We start from the raw sequence: 26339 nt of genomic DNA on the forward strand, positions 1-26339 counted from the left end.
TGCTCTGCCTAGAATCCTGCAGGAAGGAAATAAGCATTTCAGCTAGAGCAGTGGGTCTCAAATTTATGTCAGCTTGAGACACTGCACTGAAGTTCAATGTGGTCACTTTAGGGGTTCTTTGGGATCAGTTTGCTGATAAACCCAGACATGGGCACTGACACCTGTTTTATAAGATGTTCTGCATTCCAGCCAAGCCAGAATATTCTCCTGTCAATTTGTTTAGATTATTATTAAAGTGAAGGTACAACATTTTGAAATTCAGGTAGAGATTTTGCAGACTCTCATGACTAAGGCTAGAAACCTGGTTTGAGAAATGGGCTGGAAGGACAGAAAATCCTGGGGAGGTGAGCAGATAGGACTACACTGCAGAGTCCATTATGATGGGGAACAGGGAGGGGCTGGACTCCTGCCCCCTGCCCGCCCCATGCTCCAGCCTCGCAGCCCTCTCACTGTGACAGGCAGGCCTGGGAGCGTCCTTCCCACGGTTTTGATCACATGGGAATCTTCAGGTTCCAGACAGAAGTCAAAGTCCTTCCTTGATGAGGCCTTGATGAGGGATCCTGGACTGGACATGCCCCATTATGATGGGGCACAGGGAGGGGCTGGACTCCTGCCCTCTGCCCACCCCATGCCCCAGCCCCCCAGCCCTCTCACTGTGACAGGCAGGCCTGGGAGCGTCCTTCCCATGGTTTTAATCACATGGGGAATCTTCAGGTTCCAGACAGAAGTCAAAGTCCTTCCTTGATGAGGCCTTGATGAGAGATCCTGGACTGGACATACCCTTTTCTGGGCTTTGGTCTTCATCTGAAATACAATGAAGTGGAGAGATTGGTGGGGATAGGGTAGGGGGAAGGGGGCAGGAGCATCTGTTTGTTAGAGCTGCCACTGCAAACTGGGCAGTTTTTCTGGTAGTTGAGATAGGTGGGAAGCTATCTCAACTACCCTTTACTCCAATGCTGAGACATCATCTTTCAGAAATAATGCAAGAGGAAAAGGCATGGCTCTAGAAAGGACTGATAATCGCCCTTTAGTTATAATCTGGAGTTTGTCCCTTGGCGGGCAGTTTACATTTTTGTCCACAGATAATCATTTGGTCCTGTGGCAGCCCTGGGAAACCAGCAGACCGCCCCCACCCCTCCCCGAGCTCCCCCAAAGTGATCTCAGTGTGTTATTGCTGTCTGTGTTCCCATCACCTCCAGCCTCCCGCTCCACCCCAATGGAGCTGAGCCGCTCCAGAGTTGCCTCCTTTCTGTTCTATATCCCTAGGGCCCAGCAGCTCACCTGGACCAGAGAAAGCACCCAAAGAGCTAGCTGAAGGAATCAATTGAGACCAAGTAAGTGTTCCACATACATTCTCCCCCTAAGGACCTGCAACAGCTCTGTACCTGGCTACCCAGAAGGAGGCAGATCAATGACAAGTCAGGGGACCCAGAGCTTGAGCACAATAGGCCTGAGCCCGGGTCTCTGGGAAAACGGATGGCCAGCTGACCTTGGTGACGTAAGAGCCAGGACTGGGGCCACATCTTTTGGTTCACCCTCTGCTGGCCTCCCAGCTTCTTCGGCTCAGGAACGCCCAGGATTCCGGGCATGTCTGCCTGTAGCCTTCTAAAAATATCCCGGCTGCCCAGTGCCTCCCAGATGTCTGAGCACTGACTCTATGATTTCCCTGCTGGTAATGGGTCAGCCCTGACATGAGCAACCGGTCTGGCTCAAGCCACTTCCTGTGCCTCCCACCACACAGCCTACCGGAAGCTTGGCACAGCCCCACTTCCCAACCCTTGAAAGGCAAGGAGGGGTAGAGGCCTGACTGAGAGACCTCAGAGATTGTTGACTCCAGTGCCTTCTGGGAACAGACCAGAGAACCAAGGTCCAAGGACTTGCCCTGGGCTCTTGGGACATTAAGGTCCTCCCCAACCCACTCCCCAGCACTCTGTTCATGCCTGCTGCTGCCCCACTTCCCACATGCTACCTGGAGTCCAGGTCTGTAAGCTGGATCTGACTTCCCCACTCCAGCTGTAAACTCCTGAAAGCAGTGATGGGGAAGATCCCTGTGATGCCCATGGTGCCCGGAAGAGTGTCCAATCTGCAGTGCATGTCAGTAAATGTAGATTGGATTAAACGATGTAGTGGCAGCCAGGGCTGTGCACAGAGCCCTGGGCCAGGGACTAGGGCCTCTGGGTTCTAATCCAGGGTCAGCCTCTGTGATACCATATGTCCTCATTAATTGCTCTGGATGAGCCTCAGATGAACGGAGTCTGGATGAGATAGTGTCCAAGGACTAAGCCAGCTCTGCTGTCCCAAAGCCATGAACTGATGACCTGTTGGGTATTCCTGTCCTTCCCTTTGCTCCACTGTGTATGGGGAGATGGCATATCCGGCTGGTTCCACCCAGCTCCAGGCTCTCAGTTCCTACTCCCCCCTGTGTACCTCTGAACATCCCGCCTCTGGTCCGACCCCCGCAGACCGAGCTCTTCCAGTGGTGCCACCCTCTGACTCTGCAACTGGGGGCCCAGGAGTGAATACACCTGCCCCACCCCTCACTTACTAACCGTGTGATCTTAGGTAAGGCATTGACCTTTTCTGGGCCTGAGTTTTATCACTTGTACAATAGGGATAAGAAGACCCACCTTAGAGGAGTGTTAGGAGAGTCAAAGGAGATTCCACATCTCAGATTTGAGGGCATACATCTCCTGCAGAATGTCTCCCCTGACCTCCCAGAATGGCTCAGGTGCCTTTGCTGGCTCTCCAGTTCTGCCTTCCCTCCCTCACACCACGTCCATGCTGTGTGGCTCTCCATGCATCCATCCCCCACCAGGCTGGTGGCTCCTCAAGGCCATAAGTCCCCAGGGCCCAATACAGAGTCTTCACAGATGAAGGCCATGGGAAGTTTTTTGGCCAACAAAGTGAGTGAATAAAGCCTGGGGGAAACACAAAGTGTTGTGTAGAAGTCTGGGAGTCTGACTTAGGAGGGGTCTGCTTGAGAGTGGGCACTAGTGGTATGAATACAGAAAGCTGCTTGGAGCCCTTCCCTCATATCTCTGATTGGTGAATTCATCTGTGACGATCCCTGAGAAGCATCTTCTTCCCTGAGAAAGCTGTTCACCTGGGCACATGATGCACTGCACTGCAGGATTCTTTACAGGTCTGTCTCTCCCCTCACGATGTGGTGAGTTCCTTGAAGTTAAGACTCTGTTGGATCTCATATACCAAGCACTGTATCTGGTGTGAGTCCAAAAAGGGCTGTGGAGAGAAAAAATGTAGATGAAGACAATGATTTCTGAATGTGACATGGGGTTGAATTGCCTCATCTTTAATGCCCCTCCCAGCCTTGGGGAGGATGTTAAGTTACCAAGCTGTTGTCTTCCTTCTGGAGTCACATGTGGGTTAAGTGTAAGCTGGTGAAGATTGATAAAGAGCTGTGACTTTCCTCTGCTAAGGGAAGGCTGCAGAAACCAGACTCTAGACATAAAAGGCCCCTGGATATCCCAAAGATGTTTCTCAAGCCCTTGATCTGAGTCTATTTGCTCGTATTTTACACATTAATTTTACACCCTTGGCGATCTGGTTGTCAACAGTTTAAAGGTTAATTGGCAGCCATGGTGGGGTGAGGTTGCTGTTACAGGCAGGTGTCAGGCAGGCTGGCACTCACCAAGGCAGCAGAGAGAAGCGGCAGGGAGATAGAAAAACAAAACAATATTACACAGGCAAAAGCACTTAAGAGCAACACAGGTTGGGACCATTTAGTTAAGGTCAGGCCTCCCTAAAATAAATGCCCCTTGGTACATCACTGCTTCTGTTCTGGGAAAATCCCTTTTTGGACCTCAGTCTCCCCCACCTGTAAAATGAACAGGTTTCATGAAGGGCTCTGTGTGTTTATGATCCTGCAGGAGTTCCCTCATGTGAAGCCTTTCACTTCACAACTATACAGGTCAAATGAGGTCAAGACTCCAGTCTCCAGGGGTTTTGGGTAATCAGGTTTTCCTGCCACAAATCTCCAAGGGTGGAGACTGTCCTTAGCGGGAGTCCACCACCAAAGCTGTCTGGGCTGAACTCCCAAGAAGAAATGACACTCCCCAGGTACTGGCACAGAGCCTGTGGCCCATCGTCAGCTTGCTGCCTACGGAAGGGGTGAAAAGGAAGCCTGGCTCTGAGTGAAACGGAAGTGCCTAAGGTCTGACAGTTGCTCTCAGCATTCTGCAGCCAGGAGGGAAGTAAAACTGTCCGGGCATCTGGCAGCTTCCATCCTGAAAGCCCATGGGACAGCAACAGGTGAGGCCTGGTGTAGGCATGCTCTCTGGTCCAGAGCCCTGGCCCATGCCGGCTAGCGGGGAGGTGGGAGGGGGAGGTCCCTGGAGAACAGAGAGATATTCACAGCCTAGTAGGAGATAGTTACAAAATCATGGGTTAATCGTGATTATCAATGTACATATGGGTGCTGAAAAACTGTCAACAGACCTAATCCAGCCTGAGGCTCAGGGAGAGCTCCAGAGCAGGTTAAATAACCTGCCCAAGGTCATATAGCTAAAAAGCTGTCCAGCTGGGCCAGAGATTTGAAAGGAAGGGGAGTTCAGAAAAAGGCATAACTAAATAGTAGTCTAGTCAGCTTGTGCTTAGTGCTGTCATCAAGATCTGAACAAGGCTATGGAGACCCAGAGATAAGGATTATTTCTGACCTGGGGGAAGAAGGAAGGTTTTCTAGAAACAGGGGTTTTGAGCTGGGGTTTGAAGGATGAATATGAGCTTATCAGGCAGAGAAGAGGAGGAAAGGCTGAAGGCAAAGGGAAGTGCATATATATGTTGTGTTTGGAACAAAGACACCTAAAATGGTGAGGTTGAGAGATGAGGTCAGGTGGTCCAGCAGGAGTCATGTGGTGAAGGGCCTAGAAGGTCATGTTAAGAAGCCTGGGCTTCATTTGGAGGGCAGGGGGAGCCATAGAAGCGTCTTGAGCAGAGGAGTGCATGGTCAAAGTAGCATGTTAGAAGGCTTGCTCTAGCTGCTTAGGAGGGCAGACGGTAGGAGAGAGCCAGGTTGGGGGAGAGGCAGGAATGTTGGCAGGGAGGCAGCGACAGAGGATTGAGGGTAACTAGGTCAGTGTCAGGCCCAACCCCTGATGAGGAATTGAAACTTTTTAGGAGCCTATAGAGGTGTGGAGGAAATGAGAATTGAAACCTGGGCCCTGCTATGGCTGCGGTCTGGGCAGGTGCAGTTAGCAAGGGAAGTGAAAGAGTTGGGGTGACTGGCCGTCCAATCCTGAGGGAGGTGAGAGTGCTTGGGAGGGAATGTAGGAGGCCTGTCCTCAGGTGCGAACCTTGTTCCAGGCTAGGGCAGCGTTAGGCACCATGTCCAGGGAGGCCGAGGGGCACCTGCCACTGACCACTGTGTGGCCCACCAAGTCCCTGCCCCTCAGGGATCTCAGTTCCTTCTGCCAAGCCTTTGCTCAAGTCTCTCTTGAGATAAGCTTTTCCTCCCTCTCCTGCCTGCCTTTCCAGCAACCTGTGATTCCGGATGAGGCCCTGCCAAGCCCTCCAGGGAGCCTTCTCTGAGCAGAGCAGTTTCCTGACTTCCCACCCTGCCTGAGTGGTGGCATGGCCATGCTCTGCCTTGAGGCATGTCTTGTTCTATGGTCTTGGTCCACCGTTCTAGTTACTGTTGCCTTGCTGCAGGTGCCCCTGTCCCATCTGACCCTTCCCACAAGAGTACATTTAGGACTGATGGTCAGAATCAGACCCTGGGGCCCTCAAGCCACATTGCACATGTCTGCCCTAGAGCAGGTGAATGGGAGGGCTGTTCCTGGGTCAGGCTGGTTGGGTCTTTGTTCTGGTGAAAGTCTTGGCCTGACTGAGCCAAGTAGGCAGATCTAGGTGGAGGGCCCCGTATTTTTTTTGGTAGTCTATTTCATTTTTTTTAAACCGAAGTATAGCTGATGTACAATATTATATGTTACAGGTATACAATATAGTGATTCCCAACTTTTAAAGGTTATACTCCATTTATAGTTATTATAAAATATTGGCTACATTCCATCCTTGTAGCTTATTTTATACATAACAGTTTGTATCTCTTACTCCTTATCCTTATATAGCTCCTCCCCATGCCCTCTCCCCACTGGTAACCACTAGTTTGTTCTCTACGTATGTGAGTCCGTTCCTTTTTTGTTATTTTTACCAGTTTGTTATACTTTTTAGATTCCACGTATAAGTGATATCATACAGTATTTGTCTTTCTCTGTACGACTTATTTCACTTAGCATAATACTGGAGGGTCCTGTATTAGTCAGGAGGCCAGCAGGAAGCAATTCACCTGTAACGGTTCAAACAAAGAGACTTAATGAAGGGACTGCTGTACTGAGGTGTGGGCAGGTTAAGGGAACAAATAAAAGATGGTGAGGCACCCACCCAGAGACTAGGGCTGAAAGGAGGGGTGGGAATCACATCACCAGAGCCCGATGAGAGGCAGGGCTGCCTGGCAGAAATGGGATCAAGGAGGGAGTGGGGAAGGAGCAGAGGGAGAAATAGCCCAACCACTCTCTCCTGTCATCCTCCAGTCTCCTGTCGTTTCTCATTGTCCAAACCCAAATGGAAGCCAGTTGGCAAGGGGGTCTTGTGATGCAGTCCACAGGGATCAACCTCCTGCAGGGCTGAGGGTCTGGGTTGAGGTGCAAATAGAGAATAACAATCCCCAGATATGCCTGAAAAATTGTCACCCAGATAGAATATCTGGAAGAGAGATATTCATTGGCCTTGACCCATTCATTTCTCTGTGATCAGTGCTGGGTTGGAGGTTTTTCTTACTGCCCCAGAGAGAAAAGACCAAACTTCACCTTTACATTCATATTGCTACCATCTAGAAAGCACTGTCTGGTGACCTAGAGAATGACAGAGCCACAGGGGTCTCAAGGGTAACCATCCCAGCCTACACAGTGCCTGAGACTCAGAGAAAGTGAGAGCTGTGCCTGGGGTCACAGGGCCAATGTGAGAAAAGCAGTATCCAGATTATGTAGTTAAGACCACATAGCTAGAAAGCAGCAGAGCCAAAATTCAAACTGGTTAGTCTGACTCAGAGCTTGACCCAGGCTCTTAACAGAGACCCCAAGCTGAGTGCCCAATATACAGGGAGGAAAGGCACTGGAGTTAATGTTACCCAGCCCAAGGTGCCTTGTCCTTCAGACCCACCCAGCCTCTCTTTGTGGTCCATGCACTCATAAGCCTCCTCCTGGGAGGAACAGCAGTGAAGTCACTAGCCCAGTGCAACGTGTGAGAACAGAGGGCTCAACATAAACAGACAATAGGCCTGAGTAGGCCCTCAGGCACACCCTCCCTTAGGGTGCTGTACTGGGCCTTCTCTTCTGTTACCTGGCTGCCCATACTTAATGTTCCACTTCTGGTAAACCTCGCGGTCTTCAGGCCTTCAAATCCATCCATCTAGGATGCCTTGTCCTAGGTGCTGGGGATACAGTGGCAAATAAGATCTTCTCCCAGAGATCTATGGGAATGGGGAGCACTGATAGGAAGGGTGAGACAGGCAATACACATGCCTATTATAGAGTGTGTCAAGCACCATAAAGGGGTATCAATTTTCAAAATTTGAAGCAAACATCAAAGTGGGACGCCCACGAAAGGCCACAGTTCACCTTCGCAGGCTCATTTCCCAGAATTCACTATTCAAGCTCTTCCTAAACATGGCTCAGGCCCATCCAGCCTGCAGTTTTTGCTCTCTCTCACTGTTCCTTTCCTGGGAGTGTCCACCTCCCATGCTTCAAGGCCCACTTCCGGTGCAGCCTTCCAGTTTCCCTCTTTTAGACAGAGGCAGCTTCTGCACCTGGAACTACCCTAGCACTTTGATTCTGTGCTTTGGAACTTCTTACTCAGGCTCAAACAATAGTGAAGCAATTCTAGATCTTTTTTCTCCATCTATAGCTCCTGGTTTTTTGGGGTTTTTTTTTTTTTTAGCATCTTTATTGGAGTATAATTGCTTTACAATGGTGTGTTAGTTTCTGCTTTATAACAAAGTGAATCCGTTATACATATACATATGTTCCCATATCTCTTCCCTCTTGCGTCACCCTCCCTCCCACCCTCCCTATCCCACCCCTCTAGGTGGTCACAATATAGCTCCTGTTTTTTTAAAAAAATTATTTATTTATTTTTTGGCTGCACAGGCTTTCTCTAGTTGCAGTGAGCGGGGGCTACTCTTCATTGCAGTGCGCGGGCTTCTCATTGCGGTGGCTTCTCTTTGTGGCAGAGAATGGGCTCTAGGCTCGCGGGCTTCAGTAGTTGTGGCACGTGGGCTCAGTAGGTGTGGCTCGCCAGCTCCAGAGTGCAGGCTCAGTACTTGTGGTGCATGGGCTTAGTTGCTGTGCGGCACGTGGGATCTTCCTGGACCAGGGCTTGAACCCGTGTCCCCTGCATTGGCAGGTGGATTCTTAACCACTGCACCACTAGGGAACTCCTATAGCTCCTGTTAATTCAATTTTTCATTCTCCCCTCCTTGAATACTACAGGTGCAGCAACCATTTGCTCAATGAAAGTTTGGCAGCCCAGTTCTCAAGAGGAGGGACTGGGTGAGTCCAGAAACTATGACAGAGTGGTTAACCATTTGGACACTGGAGTTCCAATCCTGTTTCTAATTGTGTGATCATGGGGAAGTTACTTAACTTCTCTGAGCCTCAGTTTCCCCATCCTGAAAGTCAGGATAATTGGTGTTGTGAGAATCAATGCGTTAACATAGTCAAAGCCCTCAGAGCTGTGCCTGGTACTCCATAAGCATGTAAGAAATGTTAGCTATTATTATTACAGCTGTCATTAGGAGCCAGGGGTGTGAGCTTGTAAACGACTCCTCACACCTAAGCAAAGCTTGTGCAGATACACACAGTGACTCAGCACACAGCCACATTTGGAGATCAGACTGAGTGGGTAACTGCAACCCCATTTTAGAGATGAGCAGAGGCTCAGAGAAGGTAGGGGCATTCATTCATTTGACAAATATTTATGGGAAATTTCCACATGTCGGGCACTGCTTCTCTTCCCACATGAAGATTACTGAATCCTCAGAGGAGGGGATGAAGGTACTGTGTTTTAAACAGGTACCCCTAGGTGATTCTCAGCTCAGGCAAGTCTCGGAAAATGCTTGGATTCTAGGATACTAGGACAAGCATCTTGCCACATTCCAAATTTGGAACTGAATTTTATAGGAAATACCATTTTCTGGTGGCAGATTTGCATATCAGATAACAGCACAGACCCTGGAGCCTGATTAATTGGGTACAAATCTTAGTTTGCTTTACCCTTAGCAAGCGTAGGGTAAAATGGGGCTAATGATATTACCTACTCCAAAGTTGTTGTGAGAATTAAATTAATTATTTATGTGAAGCGTTGAGACATAGTAGCTATTATAAAGTATAAGCTATTATTATTACTGTACCCAGTGTAGACAAGCATCAGAGAGAAGGCGGGGGTGGTGGATTTAATGCTTCTTACCCCAGGATTAGCTCTGCATACAGTGTTGGCAGTGTCTGTCTCTTCAAGGAGACTCACCTCCTGCTCCCTTCCGCTGGAAGAGCTTTCCTGAGCCAGGGAATTTCCTCCCATAGCAGCTGATAGCAGCTCCCAGCATTCTGATGCCACGTGCTCTGCCTGCAGCAGCACGGCAAGAATTAGATCCCATGTTGGGGCCAAGGCTAGACTGTGAAGACAGGTGGGTTTAGGGGTTGGATGTGTCCATTTAGGAGGGCTGAAAACCAGAGGGGGAAGTACAGGTCCTGGGGAAGCTTCTCTCCTTACACTGGGTCAACTTCTGTTGAGAGTGGTGCTGAGCTCGCCCAGGCCACAGGATGTGGTATGTGGATGGATGTGTTGCAGACAGGGGAAGGGTGGGTGCCCAGGGAGCAGGCAGAATGCCAGGGCATCTGCCAGTCCTCCAGGACACTCATTTTGGCCTACTGCCCTCCAGCAGGGAGCAGGCAAGCATGTTTTGTTTTGGCATTAACTGGGCAGGCTGTGGGAAAATAAGCAACAGGCTTTCTAAGCTGAGCAGGGCCTGCTCCCTCCACAGGTCAGCGCACAGTGGTTACAGAGCTGCCACCTTCCCATCCTGCTGTCCCTCCCAGACAACTCCAACTCCCTCCCCTGGTCTCTGCCTGACCCCCATCCCCCAGCTTAGCCTGGAGGGTCTTCTCCATGGAAGAGGCTCACAGATGGGTAGCATCCCATGCCTTCCAGGCTGGGAAGCCCCAGTGCTACAGATGAGGAAATGAAGGCTGAGGGAGGGCAGGGACTTCCCGGGTCCTCACGGTGAGTCAGGATAAAACCAGGACTGTAGCTGAGCTTAACCTCCTCCCACGGGAATTCCTCTTTTTGTGTTTTATTATTATTTTTTTAATTTGCAAACAAAACCAGAACAAAATGAAGGGAAGCTGAAGGAAAACACATGTATGCACAGAGGAAACTCACATTTGTAGGCAGTATGATTGCAGGCATTTTATATAAACATTCCCATTTAATTCCCATCACAGCCCTGCAAAGAATCATTATTTCCCTTTTATGGACAAGGGAACTTGGTTTAAAAGAGGTTTCAGGACTTGGTCAAGAACCCAAAGCTTGGCAGGGAGGAGGTGGACATCTAACCCAGGTGTGCCTGGCCCCAAATCCCTGTGATGTTACCCCTGCACCCAAACCTGACTGTTTTCCCCATTGGTCCTAGCTTCACAGAACTGTAATCGCACTGCAGCTCCCAGTGGGAAGCCCCGGTCAGCATCCCACGTGGCAGTCATTCAGCCTTCCTTAATGTATCCCAGGATGAGTAGTCACTTGCTTACATAGCTCCCCAGCCTTTTGCAGATCATGTACCTGTTATTTCATTTAAACTGCACCCACCCCCCAGGAGGAACACAGGCCAGAATTTGCAATGTGCCAAAGGTCACACGGCAAGTGCCTGGCAAAGATAGCACTAGAACCGTGGTTTCCTGCCCCCTGATGTCAAAATCATGTGACTCTTAGCTCCTACCGTAGCCCTGGAACTGTCCCCTGACCCCCCCATCCAAGCTGTAACACTCCCTGACAGGGGCACCAGCTGACCACGTAATTCCCTGCCCCAGTGCCTGCCTCTCGGGAACTCACCTCTGGCCTTAGATCCCTGCTACCCGACTCTCCTGGGCTGCCTTGCATGACTTGGACTCACTGTTATACCTTTGGTCCATGTGTTGAGATTGGGAGTTGCTGGAGTACAGGGCCTGGGTCTCACCCTAAAGACCTGCTTACAACTGAGCCCAGAATGAGGGGCTTGTTGACGCTGGATGGAATCCAAGGTCTAGTTCTGCCACAAAGTGGCTTTGTGGCCTAGGGAGAGCCTCTGCCCTCTTCTTGTGGCCACAGATCTTGAAGCCTCACTCCAGTGGGCTGTGATTCTCTGTCTGCAGAGCTGACCAGTGGAGGAGACAGGCACATTCCTACAACAGGCTGACCAGAGGCCTGTGTTGAGAGATCACCTCAGGCAGAAGCAAAGGCCAGTATGTGTGTGGGGGACGGAGGTGGAGGGTGAAAGATGACTAGGGTAGAAAGGAAGTGAATGGGGGTGGGGTTCACAGGCTGCATGGTCTGCAGCATCATCCCCAGGTCGGGGTGGTGGGGCTCAGGCAGGGGACAGCTGGCATCTGGATGGGCTGACAGGTATTCCTGAGCAGCCCATGACAATGTGAGTGGGAGATAATGACAGAGCACGAAAGGGAGTAGAGGGGGCTTTGAATCCCAGCTGCAGGAAGGGTAAGGGGTGCCTTGGTGCAGAATGGGCAGATGGGATGGTGGCCATCTTCTCTGGAGAAAGCCTTGGATGGAGTGCCAACCTGTTGCGGGTGTCCATTCTGGACCAGGGTAGGGTGGGGTGCTGTTCACATTCTAGCCACGCTCAAGTGCTGCTGCATATTTTGCCTCCCTGAGGTTTCTCCCAGGAGCCCTGTGGAATTTTGGAATAGCTCGTCTTCCAGTGCCCACTCTTACATCTGCTCCAGGCCAACTTTCAGTCCTGGCTCTGACTTAAACTTAGAATCACATTACTTCCAGGAGACTTCATAGCAGCATGCAGGCTGGAGGGAGAGCATAGCTTCAGAGCCAGAGGTAGCCAGGGGCCAGGCCTGGCTCTCCTGGCCCAGCTGTGTGACCTTGGGTAGGTCATTTCACTTCTGGGCCTCAGTTTGTGAAATCTGTGAAATGGATCATATGTATCATTAGGGGTTGTTGTGAGGGTGTAGAAACAGTGTAAATAACACGCCTATTTCAACGCTTGAAACGTGGAAGAGGCGAAATAAATGGTAGCTGTTATCAATTCCTTCCCAGGGTGAGAATCCCATCTGTGGCCTCCTTGATGGAAGGGAGCCAGCACCTGCCTGCACAGACCCAGGGATGGGGGAGCTCACCCCCTCCAGGGGCAGCTCTGCCTGGAAAACCTCCTTCCTTAGATGCAGCTGAGACCTGTTTCTGTTTGGTCTCTGGGGCCACAGTGCATGCTGCTCTGTGGTCACAGGAAAGCTTTGTGGCATTTCCCCCAAAGAATCTCAAGAGATCTTACTGGTAACACAGTGCTTGCCTGCATTGAAGGAGCAAGGCTCTGGAAGTCCCCAGCCTGGTTCAAAGGGTACATTTTCGTCAGGCTTACATGTCACAGAAATCTCCTTCCCCATCCCTGTGGAGTTTGGAACATACAGATTGTATCCTCCTGAGTCTCCTTTTTTCCTGGGTGAACTCTCCCAATTCCTTTGAACATTCCTCATAGAGGCGAACAGGAGAACTAGGTTCTGGTCCCAAATCCATCACTTCGGGGCAAGTCACTTATTTTCACTCTCTCGTAGGATTACAGTGAAGATTAGCTTGGAAAAGTAATATAAAAGTTTGGGGTTTGGAAAAGGCACTTGGTAAATATTAGACACATTTTAAAAGAAACCACATTTAAAACAAATTTATTTATTTATTTGGTTGCACTGCACTGGGTCACCTTCCTTTTTTTTTTTTTTTTTTTTTGTCTGCATCGGGTCTCAGCTGTGGCACGTGGGATCTTTGTTGAGGCATGCGAAGATCTGTCCTTGGAGTGTGGGCTCTTCGTTGTGGCATGCGGGCTTCTCTCTAGCTGCAGTGTGCGGGTTTTCTTTCTCTAGTTGTGGCGCATGGGCTCTATCATTTGCGGCATGCGGGCTCTCGTTGAGGCACTCGAGCTCAGTAGTTGTGGCGCACGGGCTTGGTTGCCCTGTGGCAATGTGGGATCTCAGTTCCCTGACCAGGGATCGAACCCACGTCCCCTGCATTGGATGGTGGATTCTTTACCACTGGACCACCAGGTAAGTCCTGGCACTGGGTCTTAGTTGCGGCTCCAGGGCTCCTTATTTGCGGCATGTGGGCTTCTCAGTTGTGGCATGCAAACTCTTAGTTGTGGCATGCATGTGGGATTTAGTTCCCTACCAGGGATCAAACCTAGGCCTCCTGAATTGGGAGCATGGAGTCTTATCCACTGCCAGGGAAGTCCCAGAAACCACATTTTTTGAGAAAGCAGTTAACAGGTAAGCCCATTTGGTGTTGCCCATTAGCTTTCTTTTTTTAATACATTTTATTTAATTTATTTATTATTTTTGGCTGCATTGGGTCTTCGTTGCTGCGCGCGGGCTTTCTCTAGTTGCGGTGAGCGGGGGCTACTCTTCGTTGTGGTGTGTGGGCTTCTCATTGCGGTGGCTTATCTTGTTGTGGAGCACAGGCTCTAGGCATGTGGGCTTCAGTAGTTGTGGCTCGCAGGCTCTAGAGCGCAGGCTCAGTAGTTGTGGCACATGGGCTTAGGTGCTCTGCAGCATGTGGGATCTTCCTGGACCAGTGATCGAACCCATGTTCCCTGCATTGGCAGGCGGATTCTTAACCACTGCGCCAGCAGGGAAGTCCCGTCCATTAGCTTTTTATAACACCTGCATAATCATTCCAGAAAGTCAATGCCATTCCTGGTTTCAGAATAATGGCAAATCAGGTGGAGGGTACCCTCCTAAATCCATAAAATAAAGCCCCAGGGTTTGACTTCAGCTGTGAAGAGCCTACTAAGTTCCAGGCTCATTCACTTACCTTACTCTGCAGTTGGGGACCAAGGCCCAGAGAAGGCCCAGCAGACCAGTGACAGAGGCTGGATCCCAAGTCTCCCAACATCCAGCACCTTTATACTCCCAGTGCTCACTTCCAGTAAAGGGAGGTGAAGGGAGGATAATTTCTGGGCCAGACTAGCTGCACCCAGGACTAGGATTCAGCAAATCTTTGTTAAGCACCTTTTGTGTGCAGGACACATCTGGGCAAGCACTGTTACCCCTTCCTGCCACTAGCCCGGTGTCATTCATGGAATGGTTAGTCTGGAACTCAGCTATGGTGAAGGCCCAGGCTGATTCTTTCTTGCTCATCCTTGTGTCTCCAGTGTCTGGCCCAAGTCTTGGCACAAAGCAGGACCTTAGCAAATATTTTTTGAATAAAGGATGAATCAGAAAGCATTTATTGAGCACTATGTGCCAGGCCACATGGTAGGAGAAATTCTATTTAATACAAGACTGTATTAGAGGCTGGTATTAGATCCCATTTTTACAAGTGAGGTAATAAAGGTTGAAAGAGATGAACTGACTAGGTCAACACTTCACAGTGAATTGGTGGTGGAACTGAGACTGGAGCCCAGCCTGGCTACCTCCAGCTGGCAGCCCCACATCTATCAGGGAGCTGGGCCTCCAGCACCTGCTCCCTTGCCTCAGGCCTTCCCTGATAGTAATTGGGGACTCTGATAAAGGGTGCACTTTTGAATGGCTTCAAGGAAACCAGGAATAGCAAGCCTGGTCTCCTAATTCCTATACAGATTAATCTGACTCAAGCATAGCTCTGATTCTACCACCTTCCTATACAAGAATCTAGGCTAACAATGTAAACAACCTAGGTTGTTCCATCTTCCCAATTTCTGGCCAAGTGGCATTGGGCAACTTATTTGGGTCTCTCCAAGCTACACTCACCTTCCTCTTTTGCCTGACCATACTTCTGAGAATAGGTGTTTGAGACCCCAACTTCTGATAAAACTTGGTTGATCTAATTTACCCTTCACACAGCTCACACAGCCCTATGGCTCTGGAAGAGGTATTTTCATTCTAAGGACCTCAAGGGAGGCTGATATCCCTACCCCAAGATGGTCTGGATAGAGGAGGAAGTTGGGGTGGGGAGAGCCGCCCAGAACATCCTCACAGGGAGATGAGGAAGCCTGAGCTCACCCAGCCAGCCAAGGGCAGGCAGAGTGAACTGGCACCAAGAGGTCCTGACTCCCATTCAAGAGCTTTCCTCTATTGCCCCTGCTGCTCCTTTATTTTTCCTCATGATTGTCATCGGCACCTGTTTCTCTATAACCCAGAGAACACTTAGTTACCCAGAGATTCTAGTCCTGCTGTGTAACCTTCATAAGGTCTCCACTCCTCTGCCTCCCATTTGTGAAATGGGGATCCTGGCCTTAACAACCTCATGGTCCTCTAGCACGCAGTCCACACTCTTTGACTTGGACGCCCTGTAGCAGGGAACCGATTTTTTCTTTGCAGGGCAACTAGACGCCCTCCCTCAAGCCAGGCACCCTCGGCCGCCGCGAAAGGACTAGTCAACGCTCGCTCCTTGGTGACTAGATCGGCCAGGTTCATCCGCCCGAGGGGAGAGGGGTGTTGGAGGACAGAGAAGCAAAAAACGGGACTCTCCTACTGTCCCCCCATTATCACACACACACACACACACACACACACAACACACACACACACACACACACACACACTCTCCCGCAGGAGCGCCTTATGCGCGTGCGTCGGCGCAAAGCCCTCTCCCGCCCACGTGCGCGCCCCCAACCGGGGGCGCGCGCCGCGGCTGGCGGGAAAGCGCGCGGGAAGCCCCCAGCTGGCTCCCACTGTGGGGGAGGGACAACAGGAGGAGTTTGGAACGTGCCATTCTCGGAGAGAACGGGGGGATTTTCGTGCTGCGGTAGCATTTTTACCCCTTTCATTCGCCGACCGATCCGTTAGCTCCCCCCGTCCCCCGCCGCGATACGGAGCTCCACGCCACGGCCACACTCCTTCCCTGCAGCCAGGCCCGGCCCCTCGAACCCAGCTCTAGCCTAAGCTATTCCTTCCGCCGCCGGAGCGGGGCGCTGCGCCACGCGCTGGGGCCGGAAATTCCCGCGGCCTGAGTAGAGGAACCCAAGCGGAGAGTGCGGCGCCGCCTTCCACCTCCCCCGGCCGGGTGGGGGTGTTGGGCCCAGCGAGGGCCAGGCTGCCTGAGTGGGGGCGGGGGGGGCCGCGTCTGAGGAGCCGCGGAATCGGCGGCGGGTGGATAGCCGCGGCGGGCAGGGAACCGGACGACGGGGGTGCTCCTCAAGAGCCGCTCGGCGAGCTGCGAGAGCCTGCGCCCCCGCACCCGGGCCCCCGCCCCCTCGCGGTCTCCGCCTCCTTGCCTCACACACCCCCAGGGCCGCCGGAGCCCAGGCCTTCTCGGCGCTTCTCCTCCTTCTCTTCACACTCACCCTCGGACCCGGTTGTCCTGCTATCCGCCGGCCTTGCTCCCTCCGGGGCGAGTCCTCGTTCTCAGGCTCTCCTTAAACACACAAGCACACCCCGCTCGCTGGGCGGCCTTCTCCTCTTGGCCCTCCTCCTTCCCTCCTCACTTACGCCGCCGTCGGAGGAAGATTGATGTCCCTTCAGCATCATGCAGCCGCCGCCGAGGAAGGTGAGAATGCAGCTGGGGGTCTTTGAGGTTTTGGGGTATGCGTACAAGGAACGCGGCTGGGGCGACCACTGCGCCCCCTCCCCCTTTGCGCAAGGGGCCGTGACCGCCGTCGTCTCGGGCTTGTCACTGAGTTGCCGCCGGCTCCTGGCGGGGGGCGGGCGTGTTTGGTGCCTTCGCGTCGGAGGGGCGGCCAGGGCTCGTCCCCTCCACCGCTCGGTAGACCCCCCCATCCCCAGACATTTCACAAGAGTTTCGGGTGTGCGTGTGTGTATGTGTATGTGTGTGTGAGAGAGAGCGAGCGCGCATGGCAGTGCTGCTCTCTGCAAAGTGCTTTCTCGGGGCTGCACCGAGGGGAGGCGGGGGAGCCCCTGCAGCTTGCAGAGCCTTTTGCTTGTGTGATTGTTTAGTCTGCACCAGGTTTGAGCCCTCCGCCCGCTTGTCGCCACCCTCCCCCATTGGCAAATTTACAGGGAATTTGTTTCCAGCCTAGCCTTAATGTTTGGCTCGCTTTTCCCACGGGGCGACCGAAGAGAAGTCGCAATAGTCACCCCCACCCCAAGGGAAAACAAGAAATTAAGCATTGAGTGGTCCTGTCTTTCTCTTCCCCATTCCTGCCCCGCCCCTCCGACTAGGGGGCGAGGAAGGTGGTGGTTCTGTCCCCAGGAGAGAGAGAACCGGGCCGTGCTTGGCGTGTGAGCCGTGATCTAGGCTTCGGGTGGGAGTGACGGAGTGACGGGTGCTCCGGGCTTGTCAGCAGCTTCCCCGCTTCGCCTTTCCAGAACTGTTTCAATGGCCCCCTCCCAGTTTTCCCAGGGACTGAGGCTGTGTCCTTGTCTTTTCAATCCTGCAGATGGTTACTGAGTGTCTCCTCTGGGTGGAGGGGGCTGTTCTATCCTCCCCTTGTGGGCAAACATTTGCTGAATGCCTAACTCATTCGTGTCTGCTCCCTCTTTTTTCTCTTTCTTAACCCGGGTTCTCCGGTTAAGTGAGTCTTTTTCTTTCACACACGTACACTTACCCCTCCAGTGGCCCTGCTTCGGCCATGGGGGTTCCAGGCCCACTGTAACCTGGATCCCGGCCTGGCGGGCGAGGCACTGGCCGGTTTACATATACTGTTCTAGCTGTTTGAAGTGGAGACGCCACGGGGACCGGCTTGCTGTGGTGGCTTAAAAGCACTGCATATGCTGGAAGGTCATTTTTGCTTTCTCCTTTGTGAGAAAGAGATTGTGATTTGATGTGCTGTCCAGCAAGTCGAGGGCATCATCCTGAGAGTGTGCTTCTCGTAGCCATTATGGAATAATTTAAGTAGTTGATTCATGCATATAATTTTATGATTGTGTAAGTTTCGGTCATGAGATATCTAGGCATTCTTATGCCCACTTCTCCCATCTACACTCTGCTCACCTCTCCTGATGTTTTAATGTCTTTGTATCCTTTTTGGAAGAAATAGAAGACAGACTCTTTTAAAGACCTGGATATGTATTGAGCTTGTACATGAAATGAAATGACTGGCAGTTTATTTTGCACCTCTTTAATCTGTAATTTTTATACTCGTGTACTTTCATTTAGCCTCTGCTTCAGGTTGTTTTAGCTAGTTTTTTCATTAATTATATGCAGTAAACAAAATTATGTGGCTAATAATGGGTTTATGCTCCTCAGGGGAAAGGCAAGTAAGAGTTATATATTCTGACAAGTATTTCGTATTTTCCTTAAGTAATTTTTTTATTGTTAAAGTTGCAGTAAGGCCTCATAAATATATGGTATATTTTAGGTGAAAGTTACACAAGAACTGAAAAACATTCAAGTTGAGCAGATGACAAAACTTCAAGCCAAACATCAAGCAGAATGTGATTTGCTTGAAGATATGAGGTAAGGTTATAGTAAATAGTTTGAGAACTTCTGTATCTCTATTTCAAATAACCTTTGCATTACCAAGCCCCAGGAACTGATGATGGAATTTCCTTTTGGATTTCCTGCTTTAAGGTTGTTAGAGCTTTGACTCAGCTAGAAATTTTAACTGGAATTAACACAATACAAACTTTTTTCCTTTAGTGGAGAAACCTATAACCTACACATACTATTATGAAAAAACAAGGTTCTTACAAATTTATCAGTCAGATTATAATCACTGAAATAGAAATTCTTATTTATTTAATTTAGCATTTTTCTGCTAAATTTCTTTCTACATTTATTGACCTTAACGATTTCACGTGGAATTTTAAACTGACACATGGTTAATGGTTAATATCTGGGGGTGAGCCAGTCAATCTCAGATGATTATTAGAACATGGTAAATATAACTTTGTCTTTGAACATTAAATTTAGTGGGAAATGTGTTTATCATATTTTATCATTAAAGTTACTTGTATCCCTATTCAAGATAACTTTGAATTAAAAAGATAAGACATCTTGCCAGCCTTGTGAAAGTCAATGTTTTTCTTTATAGAAGTAATCATGACTCATTTTATTGAAAGAAACACCACTGTTTTAACAATCCTATAATACAAACTGACATTTCAACAAACATTTTTGTAAAGGAAAATGATTTGCATGTTGAAACAGAGTCGCTGCAATTATTTCCCTTTATTAATACATTTATTAAATTGGAATTGGGTCTGTAAGCCTCATCAGTTACTTATTTTTTCCTGTGGTGCACAACCTCATGTTGGTTTCATGAAAAATATTAACTATATGTTATTATAATAAAACTATATGTGTTTGGATAGCTGAATTGTTCGTAGCCCAAAGATTTTTACTTAGAGTTCCTTTTTCCCCCCCATATTTAATTTAGATACTAAATTAATATTTACGTATCTTTTCAGGGTTTCTAAGGCATATTAATTTAGACTCATCCAAACTTGGATATACCAAGATCATTGTTTTCTGACTGAAAACTACTCTATTTTTTTTAACTTTTAATTTTATATTGGCGTATAGGTGATTAACAATGTTGTGTTAGTTTTGGGTGAAAACTACTCTATTTTAATTCTGCATTTGTTTCTTTGTTTTTCTCGTGGACACAGGGAAATTTTTAGACTTAAATAATTCCTGTGCAAGACACCTGAAACTTTTCATATGGTTACGAATTAAGCTTTTAATATTTATTAAGTGAACGAAGGTATTTTATATTTTAGTAGTTTAGGAAGGCAAAATTCGTTTGTAAGTAAAGATCCTCTGTGGGGTATGGATAGACAGTAGTCATTAAGTCCTTTTGATTATATTCAAAAGACCTCTTGTTTGCATATTCTCTATTTCCCCTGTTGCTTGTACCTTGACTTATGGTCAGCTATGTGGACACGTCACTGCTAAGTTGATGTAGATTGCTGCTCCTGTTGCTACTGTTTAGTTGTTTGTATTATTTCTGACTTCACATTTCACTAGCGTTGTTGCGGTAATATCCTAATTATTACTGTAGTGTTCTCATATCTTCCACCTCCCAATCTCTCCTTTTAAATCTGTTTTCCACGTTGTTACCAGTTAACTTTCTAATAATTGTTTATTTATTTATTTTCTTTTTTTAAAAAATTAATTAATTATTATTATTTTTGGCTGCGTTGGGTCTTCGTTGCTGTGCATGGGCTTTCTTTAGTTGTGGCGAGCAGGGGCTACTCTTTGCAGTGCCCGGGCTTCTCATTGTGGTGGCTTCTCTTGTTGTGGAGCATGGGCTCTAGGCTCGTGGGCTTCAGTAGTTGTGGCATGTGGGCTCTGTAGTTGTGGCTCACGGGCTCTAGAGCGCAGGCTCAGTAGTTGTGGTGCACGGGCTTAGTTGCTCTGTGGCATGTAGGATCTTCCTGGACCAGAGCTTAAACGTGTCCCCTGCACTGGCAGGCAGATTCTTTTTTTTTTTTTTTAACATCTTTATTAGAGTATAATTGCTTTACAATGGTGTGCCAGTTTCTGCTTTATAACAAAGTGAATCAGTTGTACATGTACATATGTCCCCATATCGCTTCCCTCTTGTATCTCTCTCCCTCCCACCTGGCAGGCAGATTCTTAACCACTGCACGACCAGGGAAGTCCCTCTAATAACCGTTTATTACGTATCAGGTTCTCTGTGGTCTTCAGGATAAAGACCAAACACTTTGTCATAGCATATGTGGCCCTTTGCAACCTAGGTACAAGCTACAAGCTTCATTTCCTGGCTTAATTATTACCATTTCATGCCCATGCATATCCTTTCTCCTTATTCCCCCTGCCCTGGCCACTTAAGACTTCTGGTTATCTAATTGTATTCTCGACATTCATGCTTTTGTGCCCTCCTAATTTTCATCTGGCAAATTCTGGTTACCACTAAGTTTGCAAGTTTGATCTTCTCTGTGATCTCAAAGAATTTTGATTTTGTACATGCTTCTGGCTTCCCCCCTCATGTGAATTCCTTGAAGTCAGAGGCTAAGTCTTATTCATTTTTGTATATTTGTACCCTTTGTAAACAGCTGACAGAATTGTTAAATGAATGTAACTGGTTATATTTACATGCAGCTTATTTGTGTTTAAGTGAGATATTTTATAAGCTCTGTTTGTAGGGGGCTGTAGTGGTGTCTGTTGAGCTTGTGTTTTATTTATTTATTTATTTATTTTGGCTGCCCTGGGTGTTAGTTGCGACACGCAGGATCTTCGTTGCAGTATGTGGGCTTCTTAGTTGCGGCATGCATGTGGGATCCAGTTCCCCAACCAGGGACTGAACCCGGGCCCCCCGCACTGGGAGCACGGAGTCTTACCCACTGGACCACCAGGGAAGTCCCGAGCTTGTGTTTTAATTTGATTCATGTAGGCACTTTAAAATGTACTGTGGCTATTTGATGTAGAGTATATCTGTATTTATATATAATATGTAAATACAGAGACTGTTGGTGCTCCAAGGATTCATGGATTCTTTATTATTTTAAAGGAGTCAGTGTGTTTTTCTTTGTATTAAATAAATGGGATGAATCCCTTTATTCCTGTATAGTTGTGAGCAGAATACTGTATTACCTCCTAAAACATGAGTTTAGGTTTCTGATTTGCTCCCCCCCCAATGGTAATACTGAATTGGAAATTGAAAATTTTTACTCTCAATATTCATAACTTTAATTCCTTGAGGAGGAAGTGGTCTGGCTTTGTTGATTTGTCTTAGCAAGTGGAATGACCTTTTAAAAAAATTCATTAGAAATCTCTGAACTTGGATTTTTATATGTATTATGTTGTAAAGCATCTTGCCTGCTTTTCCTTTTTTGAGGCTCTCACCACCTTCCTTCCCAAAATCCCACAAATAGCTCTCCTTCTCACTGATGCACCCCCCACCAGTGTTATGCTCAATTTAAATTAGTATGAATTCACCCCTCAAAGTGCAAATACCTTTAATTCTTGACATAAAGAAGTAAGTAAGCAGAGAGAAATTTTTTGACTTTAAAAAAAGTTAAAAAAAAAAAAAAAGACCACAACACATTAAGCTGTAAATAGGAAAATTTTATTCTGGGTTATGGCTAGTTCCCACTCCCCTCCCCCCTTCTCATCTTCTGGAATTTTGAAAGGAGATCATTTATGATATAGTATTTTTCCTTTGCTCTCTTCCCTTTCTTCAGTTCATTTGAGTTCCAGGGGTGCATGTAGAAGCTGGTTTGTTGGAGTAAAGTATGAGAAGGAAAGATAACTTATTTGTTGTTAATCAGGGACATTCCATGCTTTGGGGAGATTTTTATACTGAAGTGTTTCCTGTTGACTTTTGCTATCAGCAGTAGACTAGCATACTTTACTTTCTTTTTCGTTTATTATTTTTTATTCTCTCTTTGCTTTCTAGGGCCACTTATAAATAAGTTTCTAAATACTAGAGCCTATGTGTTGTGTATTAATATAATGTATTTCTTGTTTATTCTTATGATGTGCTAACTAGAGTCAGTAAAGAAAGTTCTTTGCAGGGATGCAGAATATAAATAATTACTTTCTTAGCAGACATTTTTAGGTCATTATATAATATTGAAAAATCATAGAATTTTAGAGTCAGGTGGATACTGTGATGTTTGCTGATTTTATAGATGAAAATGGAAACCGAGACAGTTGATAGGAAGTGAATCATATTGAGGTGGACTCTTCAGTTATTTCTCCTAATTTCTAGGCTAGTGTACTTTCCCCTATATCTGTATTTCCCAAGCTTCTAACCAAGGAACTCATCATGGCTCCCATTTTTGGAAACATTTTGCATATCAAAAAGTACGTTTTTGTTTTATTTTTCACTTTTCATATACTGAGCTGTCAGTCAGCTTTGAGTCAGTATTTTAAAACTAGTAACATGAGTCCAGCCAAAAGCAAAGATACTTAAACTTTACCTCAGAGCAGGTTGAGGGTATGTGTGGTTTCTCACAGATGTTCTGAAAAATTTAACCTGGCTCAAGAAGCATTTGTCCTTTCTTTGCAGACATCTGGAGGTCTAGTGACCTCAAGTGAGGAATTGCTATACTATATGTTGCCTTCTCTAAACTATACTATATGTTGCCTCTCTAGGTTCATGGGAGTCACTGGGGATTGGATTCTGAAGTCTGTTGATGGAAGCTCTGAGACTTTTTTTCATTGTCTCGGAGACCTTTATGTCTAAAAGGGAAACTTAGAGGTAATGTGGTCTAGAGGGTTTTTTTAAAAACAGGTTTATTGAGATCTAATTCACTTGCCATCCAATTAACCCATTTAAAGTTTTTTTGTATATTCATAGGGTTTTACAACCATCACGATACTTTAACTTTAGAACATTTTTGTCCCTCCTACAGGAAACTACCTATTAACAGTCACTTCCCATCACCTTATCCAGCCTTAAGCAATTATTACTTTCGCTCTCTGTAGAAGCAGAATCTATATAAATGGAATCATACAATATGTGGTCTTTGGTGACTGGCTTTTACTTAGCATAATGTTTTCAACTTTCATCCATGTTATAGCATCAATACTTCATTCCTTTTTTATTGCAGAATAATATTCCACTGTATGGATATACCACATTTTATTAATCTGTTCCTCAGTTGATGGACTTTTTTGCTATTATGAATAATGTTCCTTTGAGCAAATTTTTCTGTGGACTTACGTTTTCATTTATCTTAGGTATATACCTAGTAGTGGAATTGTTGGGTCATATGGTAACGATATGTTTGACTTTCTGAGGAACTTTTCAAACTGTTTTCCAAAGTGGCTGTACCATTTTATATTCCCACTAGCTATAATGTATGAAGGTTCCAGTTTCTAAACATTTTTACCAGTGTTTGTTATTGTCTGTCTTTTGATTATAGCCATTCTAGTAGGTGTGGAGTGGTATCATATTGTGGCTTTGATTTGCATTTCCCTAATAGCTTATGAAGTTGAGCATTTTTTTGTGTGCTTAATGGCTATTTGCGTATCTTCTTTGGAGAAATGTCTATTCAAATCCTTTGCCCATTTTTTAATTGGGTTATTTGTCTTTTTCTTATTGAGTTGTAAAAGTTCTTTAAATATTTATCTTATCAGCTATATGATTTGCAAATATATGCAGTATTTGCAATATTTTTCCCACTCTGTGGAAGAATCATCTGAGGTAATTCTTATGTGCCCTAAATTTTGAGAACCAATGAAGGGGTGAAACGAATAAGGACTTTGAAGATAGACCAGAGATTGAAACTCAGCTCTGTCACTAATGCTGGATAATCTAGGACAAGTTACTAAGGTTCTCTGAGCCTCATATTTCATGTATGTAAAACAGGGTTAATGCTTACCTTTTTGCTTTTCTGTAAAAGTTAAATGAGATAGGTGAAATGCCAAGCATGGTAGATATTCACCATTGGTACCTATAGGATGTTGGCTTATACAAGGTAACAAAATAAGTTATTGTGTTTTATTAATTCTAAGAAGCACTTTTTTTTTACATTCTTATATTTCTGAAATCCAGTTACATCTTACAGTTGCTTTTGGTTGTGTTGTGTTTGTCCTTGTCTCTTTGTGCACAGAACTTGCAGAGAGTAGTTAGCAGCAGGCTTGGAAGAAAATCCCAGAGATAATGGTTTGAGTACAAATGTTGGATCACCCAGGCTTTTGTAAAATAAATAAATTTATTTATTTATTTATTATTTTTGGCTGCATTGGGTCTTCATTGCTGCACACAGCTTTCTCTAGTTGCGGCGAGTGGGGCTACTCTTCGTTGCGGTGCACGGGCTTCTCATTGCAGTGGCTTCTCTTATTGCAGAGCTCGGGCTCTAGGCACGAGGGCTTCAGTAGTTGTGGCATGTGGGCTCAGTAGTTGTGGCTCGTGGGCCCTAGAACGCATGCTCAGTAGCTGTGGCACAAGGTTTAGTTGTTCTGCGGCATGTGGGATCTTCCTGGACCAGGGCTTGGACCTGTGTCCCCTGCATTGGCAGGTGGATTCTTAACCACTGTGCCACCAGGGAAGCCCCCCACCCAGGCTTTTGATGGCACAGAGGATGATACTGTGTGGAAAAACAGTAATGACTGATTCAAAAGTGATTCAGAAGAGTTTGAGCCTGAGTGTGACCAATTTATGCACCAATTTATTCATTTACCTTTTAAAAATTGTGCACAAGAGTAATATATGCTAAAAATCTAATTAATGGGGACTTCCCTGATGGTCCAGTGGCTCCATGCTCCCAATGCCACTGTGGGGGGCCCGGGTTTGATCCCTGGTCAGGGAACTAGATCCCACATGCCACAGCTAAAGTTCTCGCACACTACAACTAAAAGATCCAGCATGTCGCAACGAAGACCCGGCGCAGCCAAATAAATAAATATTTTTAAAAAACCTAACAAAGTTTAAAAGAGCTCTTTTAATAAGTATAAATAAAAATTGTATCAATAAGTGATAGGGTATTGTATCAATTTAAATGGCAGCATTTTTTCTTAGTGGAACATAATGTGACTTGCAATCAGTGGAGTTTTAGATATGATGAAAATTGGAAGTAGCAGGTCAGGTGCTGTACCCTGGTCTTTTTCATTCATTCAGCAATCATTGTTTCTCAATCCAGTATTCTTTCAAATTAGAACTTGATGTAAATCATGAGAGGGAGAATTTTTTAAACAGAGTCATATGGAATTAAACTAAGGAGTAATAATGAAAGTTACCCACCACTTGGGTTAAGAACAGAAGTATTGAAGAATTTTTATGCGCCCTTTTCCTTGATTTGGTCTTTTTAGCCACACCCAAGTATATACGTATGAGAGGTGGTGAAGGTGATCTGAGTGGTAGGGTAGCTGATCACAGGTACTGGAATGAGTACCAGCTTAGAGATATACAACCTGGGTACGAATCCTAGTTGTTAATCTTTATTAATTATGTGAATTTGGCCACAAGTAACCACAAGTTACTTAAACTTTAGTGAGCCTCATATTTCTTATCTGTAAAATAATGATAATTATAATACCTTATGGGGCTATTTTGATAATTAAAGTAATGCACATAAAAGCTTTCTTGCATAGTATGTGGAACATAGTAGGTGCTCAACAGATGCATGTGGACTGTAATTTTGTTAAGTAATTGAGAATATCTGTTCAGAAATTATGGTCTTTGACTTACTTATCCTGTAAAGAGTTAACCTGTGAGTTAAAAAATGTAATGAACCTCGAAGATAAACTGTTCAAGTAATACCAAAGAATTT

At 46.8% G+C, this 26339-nt stretch overlaps 1 protein-coding gene and 1 long non-coding RNA gene across 3 annotated transcripts in view; one reads left to right on the forward strand and one right to left on the reverse strand.

Moving 5' to 3' along the window:
* Positions 1-210: 210 nt before the first annotated feature.
* LOC116758053 lies at positions 211-16671 on the reverse strand. The gene is made up of 3 exons (XR_004351137.1): positions 16538-16671; positions 3104-3240; positions 211-804 (listed from the first exon to the last, which is right to left on the reverse strand). It is a non-coding gene; the product is annotated as an uncharacterized LOC116758053 (long non-coding RNA).
* Positions 4190-26339, forward strand: part of FCHSD2 (FCH and double SH3 domains 2) — a 309927-nt gene continuing 287777 nt past the window's right edge. The window contains exons 1-2 of one of the 2 annotated variants that reach the window (XM_032640672.1): positions 4190-4269; positions 18512-18609. In XM_032640672.1, the coding sequence (XP_032496563.1) occupies positions 4255-4269; positions 18512-18609 (113 nt within the window). In that variant the 5' untranslated portion in view covers positions 4190-4254. Of the gene's footprint in view, positions 4270-13014; positions 16741-18511; positions 18610-26339 lie in introns of those variants that run through there. The other variant, XM_032640671.1, reaches the window with a different exon arrangement.

Source organism: Phocoena sinus, chromosome 8 (assembly GCF_008692025.1).
Source record: "Phocoena sinus isolate mPhoSin1 chromosome 8, mPhoSin1.pri, whole genome shotgun sequence".
Taxonomy (NCBI): Eukaryota; Metazoa; Chordata; class Mammalia; order Artiodactyla; family Phocoenidae; genus Phocoena; species Phocoena sinus.